Source organism: Gadus macrocephalus, chromosome 7 (assembly GCF_031168955.1).
Source record: "Gadus macrocephalus chromosome 7, ASM3116895v1".
NCBI classification, from domain to species: domain Eukaryota; kingdom Metazoa; phylum Chordata; class Actinopteri; order Gadiformes; family Gadidae; genus Gadus; species Gadus macrocephalus.
This window is the reverse complement of record NC_082388.1, coordinates 25,776,045-25,789,829: the sequence shown is the minus strand read 5'-3', so window position 1 is coordinate 25,789,829 and position 13,785 is coordinate 25,776,045. Positions and strand designations below refer to the sequence as shown.

The window sequence follows — 13,785 nt, the reverse complement described above, 5'->3', positions numbered from 1 at the left end:
GAAGAAGGACAGGAATGGAGGGAGAAGGGAGAGGAGAGGAGGAGAGTGGGGAGAGGGGGGGGGAGAAGGGAGGGGAGAGGAGGCAGGAGAGGGGATGACTCACACTCTCTGATATGGTGTTGCTCAGCGGTAGAAACAACAGAACTTGTAATGTTATGTCACTGACCGCCAGCCTATCTCTCTCTGTCGCCCGTCCATCAAAGCAGACGTTATCACACAGTCCCCGCCCCCCGCCCGCCTCAAAGTTCACTGCTCGTCGCTCCCAGCGAACACGCGCATCCCATGTCGTGATGACTGTGGAGTCGTGACGCGTCATAACCATGGAAACCCCTCTCCTCCGCGGAGGGAAACGTGCGTAACCTTCAACTTGGGCATCAGTGCGTCTGACAGCGCGTCGCTCCCACAGCGTCCAGAGGAACCCTGTTCGATACCCCGTCGGTCATCACAAGTCGCTTCCCACTTTTGTTGTTTGACCCCAAAAAGGTGAGTAATCCAACCGGCGTGGTTGTGTTTGTGTGTGGTGTGTGTGTGTGTGTCAGGGTGAATGGAGTTGTGTGTTTTTGTGTTTTATGTGCATTGGGGAAGTCAGAGACGGCTGGGAATCGTTGCGTCGATGAGACAAGTTGACGTTAAACTTGACATGTGCAAAGCCTGGCTGTAGGCGAATATATTCAGTAAGAACAGAAATAATATAAAGAAAACCAAATACAACGAAGACTAAAAGCCTGCCACGCACCTGGGTAGAAAACTGAGCTAAAATACTAAATAACTGACACGGTCACAAGTATTCACATTAATGTCCCAGGGACGACCAAATATAGGAGTTAAATGTTCTGCATTCTATTTTATCGCACATCATCGGTGCGTTTTACAGTTTTCATGCGTTCGAGGACTGGAGCTCTGTGACGATCCTCTATGACTCATGTGGTCCAATCTTTAAAAACAACTCACAACACAACAGTCGTGCTGCGCTGAGCGGCGGTTCTCGTCTTGGCCACCAGAGGCCGCTGCTCAGGCTGCTGGGCAGATGCATAATATTAGGTCCTTCAGACTTTATCCCATTCAGTTCTTTATGGAAACAACATAAAGATAAGAGGGAGGATTTAGAAAAGTTTAATAAATGACAATAGCTATCTCCTCTCTGCCGCAGTTTTGCAGCAATTAAATCTACAATTACATTTTAAACATGTATTTTATTTACCTTTAGACAGTTGGTATTTGTCTTTTGAACCTCTGAATTAAACAATTCCCTAAGCTTAAAACAACAAAGCTACATAGACGGATGTTGAGTTAGAGTTAGAGTTGAGGTAGAGTTAGAGTTAATCATTAACTCATGTTTATCCACGTGTCTGCTGCATGAAGGCGTTGCAGTGGATTTCATCCTCACTGCATTTAATAGAAACAGGGTTCTGCAGATATGCTAAAGATCGGTTCTCCTCTCCCTGGGAAGATATACTGTGACACACGCAAGAGCCAGCGATTCATTGGTCCTTCACTATGGGAAAGAGTGACATCCCTAAAGAAACAATGCATTTCCTTTGTAGAAAAACTGCAATACCTTTAGAGAAACACTGCAATACCTTTAGAGAAACACTGCAATACCTTTAGAGAAACACTGCAATACCTTTAGAGAACCACTGCAATACCTTTAAAGAAACACAACAATACCTTTAGAGAACCACTGCAATACTTTTATACGGAAATTGCCTTGAACCTTGTCATTACTCTCCAGGTCGTGAAGATGGATCTCCAAGCTGACAAGCGGTTCCACAACCTGACGGTGGAGCAGGTGCAGGCGCTGGACCAGGTGCTGACGGAGGTGCTGCCCATCTACGGCCGGGGGAACTTCCCCACGCTGGAGGTGCGGGCCAAGGACATGATCCGGGGGGTGCGCGAGCGCCTGGCCGAGCGGAGCATCGTGGTGCGCGACGTGCGGCTCAACGGCGCCTCGGCCAGCCACGTGATGCTGCAGGACAACGGCCTCGGCCGCCGTGACCTGGACATCGTGTTCGGCGTGGACGTGCCCCGCCAGGAGGACTTCCAGGTGATCAAGGAGGTGGTGCTGGGCGTCCTCAGGGACCTGCTGCCATGTGGCGTCAACCGCAGGAAGATCACGTGGCTCACCATGAAGGAGGCGTACGTGCAGAAGATGGTGAAGGTCTTCAACGAGCACGACCGCTGGAGCCTCATCGCGCTGTCCAACAACCGCTCCCAGACGGTGGGCCTCCGCTTCGTCAGCTCCCTGCGGCGGCAGTTCGAGTTCAGCGTCGACTCCTTCCAGATCATTCTGGACCGCATGCTGGAGTCGTACTGGGAGAGCGACAGGAAGCAGGAAGGCCGGACGGAGCCGAAGGAGGAGAGGTCGGCGGGTCTGGATCGGCGAGTCTTGCCGCAGACAGAGGCGGCGGAACCTCTGATCGCTCCAGGTCAACCTGAAGCCGAGGGAAGGGACTTAACGATGGAGAGGGGAGGAGGGGACCAGTGGGAGAGCCCGGGTGCCGTTGGGTCTGAGAAGGATCTTCTGGAGCCGTTGGCAGAGCCTGTAAGTGGACCGCCTGACGTCCAGCAGATGGCAGAACCGGAGAGTGCTGGATCCCAAGGGACTCAGAAAGAAGTAATGGTGGAAACGATTAGAGGTGACCCATTGGAAGAGGATGTCCAGTTAGATCTGGGGGGGGGGAAGGAAATAGAAAGCCAAAGAAAGCCTTCTTTGGTTCCATCGTCCGCAGACGTCATGGACCCTTTGCCGAAGCAGGTCTCTCGGAAACCACCGAAGACCGAAGAGTTGTTTAAGTCAGAGTCTTTGATAGAAGCGACTGCCCTGCACCCAGAAATATCTCTGAGCGTAGATCCGGGTGTGATCCAGGTCCAACGTAAGGAAGGTGCTGGATCCAAAGCAGGTCCGTCCGTCCTCAGGATTAACAACGAGTCTATCCTACAAGATCCAAGTCTAGAAGGTTCCTTCCCTCCTCCGGCCAAGAAAACCTGCAGCAGCTCCCAGGGCGCCGTGCCAAAGTTCTGTCCTTCTCCGATCCTCCAGAGGAAGATGTCCCGCAAGACCCTCATCAAGTCCCCCCCTCCTCCCCCCCCCGAGGAGAAGTGGTCTCTGCTGACGGAGATGACCACACAGCTGTTCCCTCCCATCGAAATACCCAAGACCCGGCAGCCCCGGGCGGACGGCGTCGAGGACCACCGCTCCAGGTCCCCTTCCCTTCCGGACCCCCAAAGCTCGGGACCCCTGGTGGAACGTGTCGCGGTCGGCCAGGCGGGTCCCTCACCAGAAGTGACCGTCGTACCACAGAGCGCGGAACACAGGAACGCAGACCCGCTCCCCTCGACAGAACCTCTGGACTCCGCCGCCGCCGCCCCCCGAGGCATCGAGTCCGCAGCCCCGCCGACCGGGCAGACCAATCAGAACGCACCGACGGACGCGGCGGCGGCGCCCGCCACCGACGGACGGGGGTCCTCCTGGGCGGGGGTCGGAGGTGAACCCCTGGTCACCGTGGCGGCGGAGTGCATGTACGGCGACTTCCAGCAGGCCATGAACCACCTGCGGGGCCGCCTCATCGCCACCCACAGCCCCGAGGAGATCCGCGGCGGGGGGCTCCTGAAGTACAGCGACCTGCTGGTGAGGAACTTCCGCGCGTCCAGCGAGGCGGAGATCCGCTCCCTGGAGCGCTACATGTGCTCCCGCTTCTTCATCGACTTCCCCGACGTGGCCGTGCAGCAGCGCAAGATCGAGGCCCACCTGCAGCGGCACTTTGTGGGCGGCGGCGACTGCGAGGCCAGCCGCTACGACTTCCTGATGACGCTGCGGCGGGTGATCGACGAGAGCACCGTGTGCCTGATGGGCCACGAGCGGCGGCAGACGCTCAACATGATCACCGTGCTGGCGCTGCGGGTGCTGGGCGAGCAGAACGCCATCCCCAACACCGCCAACGTCACCTGCTTCTACCAGCCGGCGGCCTACATGGCCGAGCCCCTCTTCAGCAGCTACTACTTCCCCCAGCCCCAGCCCCAGCTGGTGTACCACCACCCGTACCCCCTCCATGTGCAGCTGCCCTCGGGCCTGGTGTAGCGCCGGCGACACGGCCCTTCGCATGTCCGCTGCACAGGGTTGCATTGTGCTTGAAGCCCTCATGGGTCGAGGAGGAACTGGCTAGCATGGGCGCAGTTATGTGGAACGCTTTAACCCGGGCTCCTGTCTGTCTGCACGGGCTGAGGACTGGGGAGCGCCGGGGACAGGAGGTATACTCCAGCGGCTCTTTTGTCTGTCTGAGGGGAGGGACGGTTTCACTGCGGAGGAAAAGACGGTTGCTATTTCGGCCGGGCTTTGAAAGAACCACTGATTGAAGGGTTCTAGTGTGTGAGGCGCGGAGCAACGGTCCTCAGAACCTCTGAAGGAAACTCTCTCGTAAGACACTTGATAAGATGGTCGCGTATCAATTGAAGATGAATTTAGCTAATCAATGTTTAAATAGGTTTTAAAGCCCATACATGCCTACTTGAGTATATGGATGCATACTCTAAGAAGAATCTTGACTTATCTTAGTGGAGTGGTATCAAATATACATATGTCAGCATGTATGTTTACTGTATAGGAAAAATAGATAATCCCTACTTTGTTAAGAAATTGCAAGATTTGTCTCTCGTGCCACAAAGAAGTTGGTTTAGTCTCTTTGATTGTTGTCTTGGTAGATTCGATTTTGCCAACTTTCACCTTAGTCCTTTTTAATAGATATCGTCTGTGTATTAAGTGTTGACAGTAGTTATGGAAATTGTCAATGGAAAATGGGTGTGAACACATATCAAGATATGCTCCTTCTTTACTTTGTTCCTGTTCGTTCTCGTTCTTCACTGTGCTCGTGTGTTTCGAGCACAGTGTTAATGTCGATGGTTGTGAGTGGTGACTACGTATCGTTGGGTGTTTACAGGTATATTCGTCTTCCGCCTCAAGCGTCTCCCGCCGACTCCTGCATTATGTATTCTGCTCAGAACTTCCGGTCCTCAGATCTGAACTGTACTTCATATTTGTCACTCAAAGACATTGGTCCATCTCATCAACTTTAGTGTGCGGATTTCCAATGGATGGTTTGGGTGTGGTTTGGTTGTCAAAGTGATAATAAACACGTCAGTCAGTACTCACCAGCTAACTCAATTATGCTCACACTAAGTTAAGTTGTCAAGCTCTACTTTAAGTGGAAAGTTAAGTGGGGAGGCAGCCTGCTCAGCAAAAAATTTAATTCCAAGTTAGGTTCTACCTTAGATCGTTAAATACTAAATTAGGAACCAAGTTGAACCTGAAGTACAGCGACCTGCTGGTGAGGAACTTCCGCGCGTCCAGCGAGGCGGAGATCCGCTCCCTGGAGCGCTACATGTGCTCCCGCTTCTTCATCGACTTCCCCGACGTGGCCGTGCAGCAGCGCAAGATCGAGGCCCACCTGCAGCGGCACTTTGTGGGCGGCGGCGACTGCGAGGCCAGCCGCTACGACTTCCTGATGACGCTGCGGCGGGTGATCGACGAGAGCACCGTGTGCCTGATGGGCCACGAGCGGCGGCAGACGCTCAACATGATCACCGTGCTGGCGCTGCGGGTGCTGGGCGAGCAGAACGCCATCCCCAACACCGCCAACGTCACCTGCTTCTACCAGCCGGCGGCCTACATGGCCGAGCCCCTCTTCAGCAGCTACTACTTCCCCCAGCCCCAGCCCCAGCTGGTGTACCACCACCCGTACCCCCTCCATGTGCAGCTGCCCTCGGGCCTGGTGTAGCGCCGGCGACACGGCCCTTCGCATGTCCGCTGCACAGGGTTGCATTGTGCTTGAAGCCCTCATGGGTCGAGGAGGAACTGGCTAGCATGGGCGCAGTTATGTGGAACGCTTTAACCCGGGCTCCTGTCTGTCTGCACGGGCTGAGGACTGGGGAGCGCCGGGGACAGGAGGTATACTCCAGCGGCTCTTTTGTCTGTCTGAGGGGAGGGACGGTTTCACTGCGGAGGAAAAGACGGTTGCTATTTCGGCCGGGCTTTGAAAGAACCACTGATTGAAGGGTTCTAGTGTGTGAGGCGCGGAGCAACGGTCCTCAGAACCTCTGAAGGAAACTCTCTCGTAAGACACTTGATAAGATGGTCGCGTATCAATTGAAGATGAATTTAGCTAATCAATGTTTAAATAGGTTTTAAAGCCCATACATGCCTACTTGAGTATATGGATGCATACTCTAAGAAGAATCTTGACTTATCTTAGTGGAGTGGTATCAAATATACATATGTCAGCATGTATGTTTACTGTATAGGAAAAATAGATAATCCCTACTTTGTTAAGAAATTGCAAGATTTGTCTCTCGTGCCACAAAGAAGTTGGTTTAGTCTCTTTGATTGTTGTCTTGGTAGATTCGATTTTGCCAACTTTCACCTTAGTCCTTTTTAATAGATATCGTCTGTGTATTAAGTGTTGACAGTAGTTATGGAAATTGTCAATGGAAAATGGGTGTGAACACATATCAAGATATGCTCCTTCTTTACTTTGTTCCTGTTCGTTCTCGTTCTTCACTGTGCTCGTGTGTTTCGAGCACAGTGTTAATGTCGATGGTTGTGAGTGGTGACTACGTATCGTTGGGTGTTTACAGGTATATTCGTCTTCCGCCTCAAGCGTCTCCCGCCGACTCCTGCATTATGTATTCTGCTCAGAACTTCCGGTCCTCAGATCTGAACTGTACTTCATATTTGTCACTCAAAGACATTGGTCCATCTCATCAACTTTAGTGTGCGGATTTCCAATGGATGGTTTGGGTGTGGTTTGGTTGTCAAAGTGATAATAAACACGTCAGTCAGTACTCACCAGCTAACTCAATTATGCTCACACTAAGTTAAGTTGTCAAGCTCTACTTTAAGTGGAAAGTTAAGTGGGGAGGCAGCCTGCTCAGCAAAAAATTTAATTCCAAGTTAGGTTCTACCTTAGATCGTTAAATACTAAATTAGGAACCAAGTTATTTGAGTGTTTATGCTATGTAAAGTTTAGCTCATGTGCTGAGTAGAGAGAAGTTGAAGTGCCAAGTAGCGATGCGTTTAAGAGATTCTAAGTAGAAACCGATAACCGGGTTTAAATTTCACCATAAATGTCAAACTCCTGTACGGTAATGTACGATCTATTCATATCAGATGAGGACCTCAGACCCTCACTACTAAGACCAGCTCAGCCCCGGGTGGGGGGGGGGGGGGTCCTGCAGGGTGAAGACCCCTGGTTCCGGGCCCCCACCAGCGGGTCGGCCCAGGTCAGAGTCCAGGCTGAGGAGCTCTGTCGGGATGGATCCAAACCTGGAGAACGAACACAACTCTCTGCTGTGGGAAATCCATGGCTCAGTGGGATCCGAGCAGAAATACTGAATCCATAAAGTTCCAGACAGAGGCAGGGTGACTACGTCATGAGGCTATCACAGCCCGAGGGCTAAATATACTCCCGCTGGAACCTTCACCCATGATCAGTCATAGTAATAGTCCTCTTCAATGGGAGGCTTTGACTGAACATGTTAACGGGTGACGGCTCATAAGGGACAACATTGTGTGTGCGTCATCTTTAAGATAGAAGAAATCCACCGATGTGGAAGTGCAGGCCTATGAATTTCCACATTTGCCTCACACGTAATTAAAGATTATATGGCAACAGTGGAAATAAACCATTAGCTGTATTGACCCAGTAGTCATAAAGACAAAAAAAGTGGAGGAAAATCATTTGGTTAACGTTTTCACCGGCCAAGCACCGTTTCACTCCTCCGCACCGCAGAGTTGTTTGTTGTTTAGAGGTACGCCTAGAACACAAACACATTGGATCGTAAAACACGCAGCTGGGTTTCTCTCCACGTCCGCGCGGCCATTTGTCGGAGTGTGTTCTGACGTGGGGAGCAGGATGAGTCACCGACCAGCACACAAAATGGAAGAGAGAGGAGTGCTCTCAGAGTGAGGGTGAACGAGTGAATCAGGTACGGAGCGCACAGACCCCCCCCCCCGGCCTGTGTGGGGGGGGGGTCCGGACTTGTAAACGACGGCATCAAACTCCCCGGAGCGGCACCAGCGTGTGAGTCAGAGGACCATAGAGACAGGGATGAAGATGAGGAAGAGGTTGAGGTATCGCCACAAAAAGAGACGCAGAGGCCGGCCTACAAGAGATCAACTTCTTTATTTAAAAAAAAACACAGAAAAAAACAACTAATATACAATCATAAAGTGTAAAAAAAGAAAAAAGAATATTAATCACTGAAGTTTATTTCACCTAAATCGATTGAGTCACTGAAAGGGTACCCCTACAAACGCCATAGATCATCGTATGAAAATACAATTCCAAAGCAATAGTCGGGCGTTGTTCTCACACCACACATAAAGAGCAACGAAAGGCTGACTGTACATCCCTGACTCTATAACCAAGCTCTGCTGAAGACGTGTGGGAGCACCACTCATCCACTGACGCTACTGAGATTACATTTTATAGTTGGAGGTCATCTCCCTCTCTCTCTCTCTCTCTCTCTCTTCTACCGCTCGCACCGTCGCAGGGTCAGAGTCATCCTCGATGGGCAACTCAGAGGTCAGAGGTCAGAGATCTAGGGTTGACCTCTGAGGGCAACGAGGAACCTGATTGGTCGCTGAACCGGGTGACATCACGGGGTCGCGACCACAAGGAAGAGTTCATGAGTTTTTTTGTGACGGCGCTGTCAGCAGCAGGCTCTGTAGGTACCTGCTGCAGACGTTCTGTAGGTGGAGCTCCGGTTCTCAGTGTGCTGGTGAGGTGGAGACGATGGAGAGCGCATGAATGAAGGAGAAGGAGTTCAGCCTTCGGCTTATAAAACTGATATCCTCCCGACAACTTTATTAGCCAGCTGCCAGAATGATTTAGTGTGCAAAAACAAAATATTTAGTATTCTCGTTAATGAAGAGGTGTTGAGCGCGGAGGACACGACAGCGCTGACAGAGGAGGAGGAGAGGAGGAGAGAGGAGGTGAGGAGAGGAGGAGAGAGGAGGTGAGGAGAGGAGAGGAGGAGAGGGGTCCACGGTTGGGCACCAGGGAGGGCGGAGAGAGAGAGAGACGGGGTCTCGGAAGAAACTTTCAACCGGTGATGTTGAGAGAGTAGGATACAGACCAGATCAAACAAGCACACGAGGTCTCCCATGTACCAACCAGACGAAGGAAACTAAAGGAGGAAGGGGACGAGAGAGGGAGTGACACCCGGGCAACATGGGGCTCCACACGGTGGAACGGACCGGTCTAACGTTCACTGGCTCAGGAGGAAGAGACGGCCAGACCCCGGTCCCATGAAGACCACCTCCAGGACCTATACCTCTCCCGGTCCCATGAAGACCACCTCCAGGACCTAGACCCCTCCCGGTCCCATGAAGACCACCACCAGCGCCTAGACCCCTCCCGGTCCCATGAAGACCACCTCCAGGACCTAGACCCCTCCCGGTCCCATGAAGACCACCACCAGCGCCTAGACCCCTCCCGGTCCCATGAAGACCACCTCCAGGACCTAGACACAGCCAGAGGCAGAGCTGGCTGAGGGAGAGACCGCTGCTGTGACGATGTAATGTTTACCTCGAGGCTAGAGAGACCGTAGTCGTGACGATGTAAAGTTGACCTCGAGGCCCACTAGAGACCCCGCGATGACCCCCACGAGGTGATGAGGTTTATGGCTCAGCGGCACACCGGAGGAGCACAACAACAACAAAACACACGCTTCCAAAAAATTAAAAAATTAAAAAATTGAATGAGCACCGTTTTGTTTTGGCACCTCCCGCCTTTCTTTGGTGTCCGGGGAGCGGAGCGAGGAAGAGGAGGAGGAGGAGGAGGAGGAGGAGGAGGACATAGGATCTACAGTCTGGAGGGGGAGGAGGAAAAGTAGGGCAAAGGAGGAGGTAGCAAAGAGCAGGTAAAGGAGGGGGGGAATGAGGAGGGTACGATGAAGAGGAGGAAGAGAGGAGGGCAGGTGGCTTTGCTTTTTGTTGTCCCCCACCCTCCCATCACCCTCGACGACGGCTCCTTGGCAACAGACCTCATCTGGAGCCGTTCGCTGAGTCGTGACTCAGCCCGTATATATATATATATATATATATATATATATATAGATAAAAACACAACAAACGGTTATCCCTGCAGTGGAACCCAGAGTCTGGGGGTCAGGGTTCAGAGGTCAGGGGGCAGAGGTTAAGGTCGGGGGGTCAGAGGTCAGGGGTCAGTGGTTCCAGCCCATGAGGTGGCTGACCCGGGCCTTCTCAGTCATCTTGCGTACGCGGCCCGAACGCGACTTCCCAAGGTTCAGGGGGTCGTCCTTCGACCTCTGACCCTCGTCGTCCGACTCGTCCACGTACTGGACCGTCCGGCGGCCCTGGTTACGGGTGTTGACGCGGGCCGACTTGGAGCGCCGGGGCCTGCTCGCGCCCCCCGCGGCTCCTCCTGCGGCCCCCCGCTCCGACTCAGACGCCTCCTCCTCTTCCTCCTCGTCCGGCTCCTCCTCTTCGTCAGGCTCCTCCTCCTCATCGTCGTCGCCAGGGTCCTCTTCATTTCCTACAGCAGGGGCTTTCACCTCCTCCGCCTCTTCCTCTTCTTCTTCTTCTTCCTCCTCTTCGTCCTCCTCCTCCTCCTCCTCCTCCACCTCTTCTTCCTCCTGCTGGGGCTGCAGCACCACCACCTCCTCTGCGTCCTCATCTTCTTCCTCCTCATCTCCCTCTTCATCATCATCCTCCCCCTCTTCGTGGTTCTCCTCTTCCTCCTCCTCCTCCTCCTCCTCCTCCTCATCCTCTTCCTCTTCCTCTCCGGCAGACTTTACCCTCGCCCTCTTGGGTCTCTGTGTGGGCGTGTCGGGCACCGCCTCTCGTCTCCGTTTGGTGGCGGCGGTCACCGTGGCAACCGCCTTGTTGCCCCTGGCGACGGCAGCCGCCCGGACGGCGGTGCCGCCCTTGGCGTGAGGTCGCGACGGCGGGGGAGGGGGCGGGGCGGACTTGGGGAGGGGAGGAGCCTTGCTGTAGTCGTGGTCACAGCCCTCCACGAACTTCTCCGTCTCGGAGTCGGAGCCGCTGTCCGACGAAGACGAGGAGGAGGACGAGGAGGACGACGACGACGAGGAAGAGGAGGAGGAGGAGGAGCCGGAGGAGGAACGAGAGGAGCCGGCGGTCGCCTCCTCGCTGGCCGCCGCCGTCGCCGCCGCCGCCGCCGCCAACGCCGGGCGTCTCAGGCTCTGTCTGGAGCCGTTGCTAAGGGCGACGGGCCGCTGGGGAACTGAGACACACAAGATGGTTGGTACAACGACGACGACGACAGACGATGACAGACGATGAACGAGGAGCGCGTCGGCGTCGCTCTTTTGAACGCTGACAGGAGCATCGGATCAACAACGGTGAACAAAAACAGAAAGTAATGCGTTTAGGGAGAGCTTTTTATTCCCAGGTACCTGTTCTCTTGGCGGGGGGCGTGGCCCGGCTGCGTGAGGAGGTGGTGGGGGGCGGAGCTTGGCTGGCTGAGGTGGAGGAAGAGGAAGAGGAGGGCTGGCTGTCTTCATCCACCTCCACATCGCTGGGGGGAGCTGTGAGAGAGAGAGGGTGAGGGGGAGAGAGAGTGGGTGAGGGGGTGAGTGAGTGAGTGAGGGGGAGAGAGAGTGGGTGAGGGGGAGAGAGAGTGGGTGAGGGGGAGAGTGAGTGGGTGAGGGGGTGAGTGAGTGGGTGAGGGGGTGAGTGAGGGAGTGAGGGAGTGAGGGGGAGAGAGAGTGGGTGAGGGGGAGAGAGAGTGAGTGAGGGGGAGAGAGAGTGGGTGAGGGGGAGAGAGAGTGAGTGAGGGGGAGAGAGAGTGGGTGAGGGGGTGAGAGAGTGGGTGAGGGGGTGAGTGAGTGAGAGATGTCGGACGTCATTAGACGAAAATAATACGCGATGCATCATGGGTAATAGTGTGGAATTTGTGGCGCCCTAGACTACATAGGGCACCAGATCTGTGCACCAAATCACGCTACTATAAAGGGAAGGATTGAAGGTTTGTGGACACGGCCCCGAAGACACAGGGGGCCACAAACCATCTCCGTATCACTCATCATCATCCTCATCCTCATCACCATCCTCATCACCACTACCATCCTCCTCTTACCCCGGCGCGGCCGTCGGGACGAGGACCGGCTCTTCTTGGAGGAACTCTCGCTCCGGGCCCTCGACTTGTTTGGCTTCGACTTCGACTTCGACTTCTTGGTCTTCCCTGACTTGTGCTTCCCTTTGGGGCTGGAGACAGACAGGCGGACAGACACACAGAAAGAGAGAGAGACAGACAGACAAACAGACCGACAGAGACAGAGAAAGACAGGGAGAGAGACAGACACACAGAGACAAACAGAGAGACAGTCGGACAAACAGAGAGACAGTCGGACACACAGAGACAAACAGGGAGACAGTCGGACAAACAGAGAGACAGTCGGACACACAGAGACAAACAGAGAGACAGACACACAGAGACAAACAGAGAGACAGACACACAGAGAGACAGTCGGACACACAGAGACAAACAGAGAGACAGACGGACACACAGAAAGAAAGATGGAGAGAGAAACAGACAGAGACCACAGGGCGAAGGTTATACGGCGAGCGTTACATGTGGCTTATCAAAGCCCCCCCCCACATCACATATGGGCGGTCTCCAGTCGCGGGCGGGGCGGGGGGTACCTGGGGGGCGGGCTCCCAGGAGACGAGCTTCCTCCGGGGCTGTGGAGCCTCTTCCTGTAGCTCAGCCGCTGGCTGCTGCGCCGCTGGTTCTGGACGGCCGACTTGTGGTCCGAGATGATGGAGATGATGCGGCTCTCGAAGTAGGCCGACAGGCTCAGAGTCATGGTGTAGATCTGGAGGGACAGGAGGCACCGTTCACTCTGATATAGTCTCTCTGTAGCTCTAGAGACAGGAGGCACAGTTCACTCTAATAGAGTCTAGCTCTAGAGACAGGAGGCACAGTTCACTCTAATAGAGTCTAGCTCTAGAGAAAGGAGTCACAGTTCACTCTGATATAGTCTCTCCGTAGCTCTAGAGACAGGAGTCACAGTTCACTGTAAGAGTCTCTGTAGCTCTAGAGAAAGGAGGCACAGTTCACTGTAAGAGTCTCTGTAGCTCTAGAGACAGGAGGCACAGTTCACTCTGATAGAGTCTAGCTCTAGAGACAGGAGGCACAGTTCACTGTAATATAGTCTAGCTCTAGAGACAGGAGGCACAGTTCACTGTAAGAGTCTCTGTAGCTCTAGAGACAGGAGGCACAGTTCACTGTAAGAGTCTCTGTAGCTCTAGAGACAGGAGGCACAGTTCACTGTAAGAGTCTCTGTAGCTCTAGAGACAGGAGGCACAGTTCACTGTAAGAGTCTCTGTAGCTCTAGAGACAGGAGGCACAGTTCACTGTAATAGAGTCTAGCTCTAGAGACAGGAGTCACAGTTCACTGTAATAGAGTCTAGCTCTAGAGACAGGAGTCACAGTTCACTGTAATAGAGTCTAGCTCTAGAGACAGGAGGCACAGTTCACTGTAAGAGTCTCTGTAGCTCTAGAGACAGGAGGCACAGTTCACTGTAAGAGTCTCTGTAGCTCTAGAGACAGGAGGCACAGTTCACTGTAAGAGTCTCTGTAGCTCTAGAGACAGGAGGCACAGTTCACTGTAAGAGTCTCTGTAGCTCTAGAGACAGGAGGCACAGTTCACTCTGATAGAGTCTAGCTCTAGAGAAAGGAGTCACAGTTCACTGTAAGAGTCTAGCTCTAGAGACAGGAGGCACAGTTCACTGTAAGAGTCTCT

General features: G+C 53.7%; 2 protein-coding genes across 4 annotated transcripts in view; one reads left to right on the top strand and one right to left on the bottom strand.

The window, feature by feature from the left end:
* The first annotated feature begins 70 nt into the window (after positions 1-70).
* LOC132462092 (uncharacterized) lies at positions 71-5,149 on the top strand. The gene is made up of 2 exons (XM_060057688.1): positions 71-483; positions 1,733-5,149. Exon 2 carries the CDS (start codon positions 1,742-1,744, stop codon positions 4,076-4,078), a length of 2,337 nt encoding a protein of 778 aa, XP_059913671.1. The 5' UTR covers positions 71-483; positions 1,733-1,741; the 3' UTR covers positions 4,079-5,149.
* A 3,865-nt stretch (positions 5,150-9,014) lies between these two features.
* brwd3 (bromodomain and WD repeat domain containing 3) overlaps positions 9,015-13,785 on the bottom strand; it is a 34,110-nt gene continuing 29,339 nt past the window's right edge. The window contains exons 37-41 of one of the 3 annotated variants that reach the window (XR_009526720.1): positions 12,683-12,855; positions 12,117-12,244; positions 11,434-11,565; positions 9,361-11,261; positions 9,015-9,321 (exon numbers count right to left, since the gene is read on the bottom strand). Coding sequence is in view for 1 of the 3 variants with exons in the window: in XM_060057687.1 (XP_059913670.1) it covers positions 10,219-11,261; positions 11,434-11,565; positions 12,117-12,244; positions 12,683-12,855 (1,476 nt within the window). In the remaining 2 variants the exon portion in view is untranslated. Of the gene's footprint in view, positions 11,262-11,433; positions 11,566-12,116; positions 12,245-12,682; positions 12,856-13,785 lie in introns of all 3 variants that reach the window. The other 2 variants (XR_009526721.1, XM_060057687.1) reach the window with 2 other exon arrangements.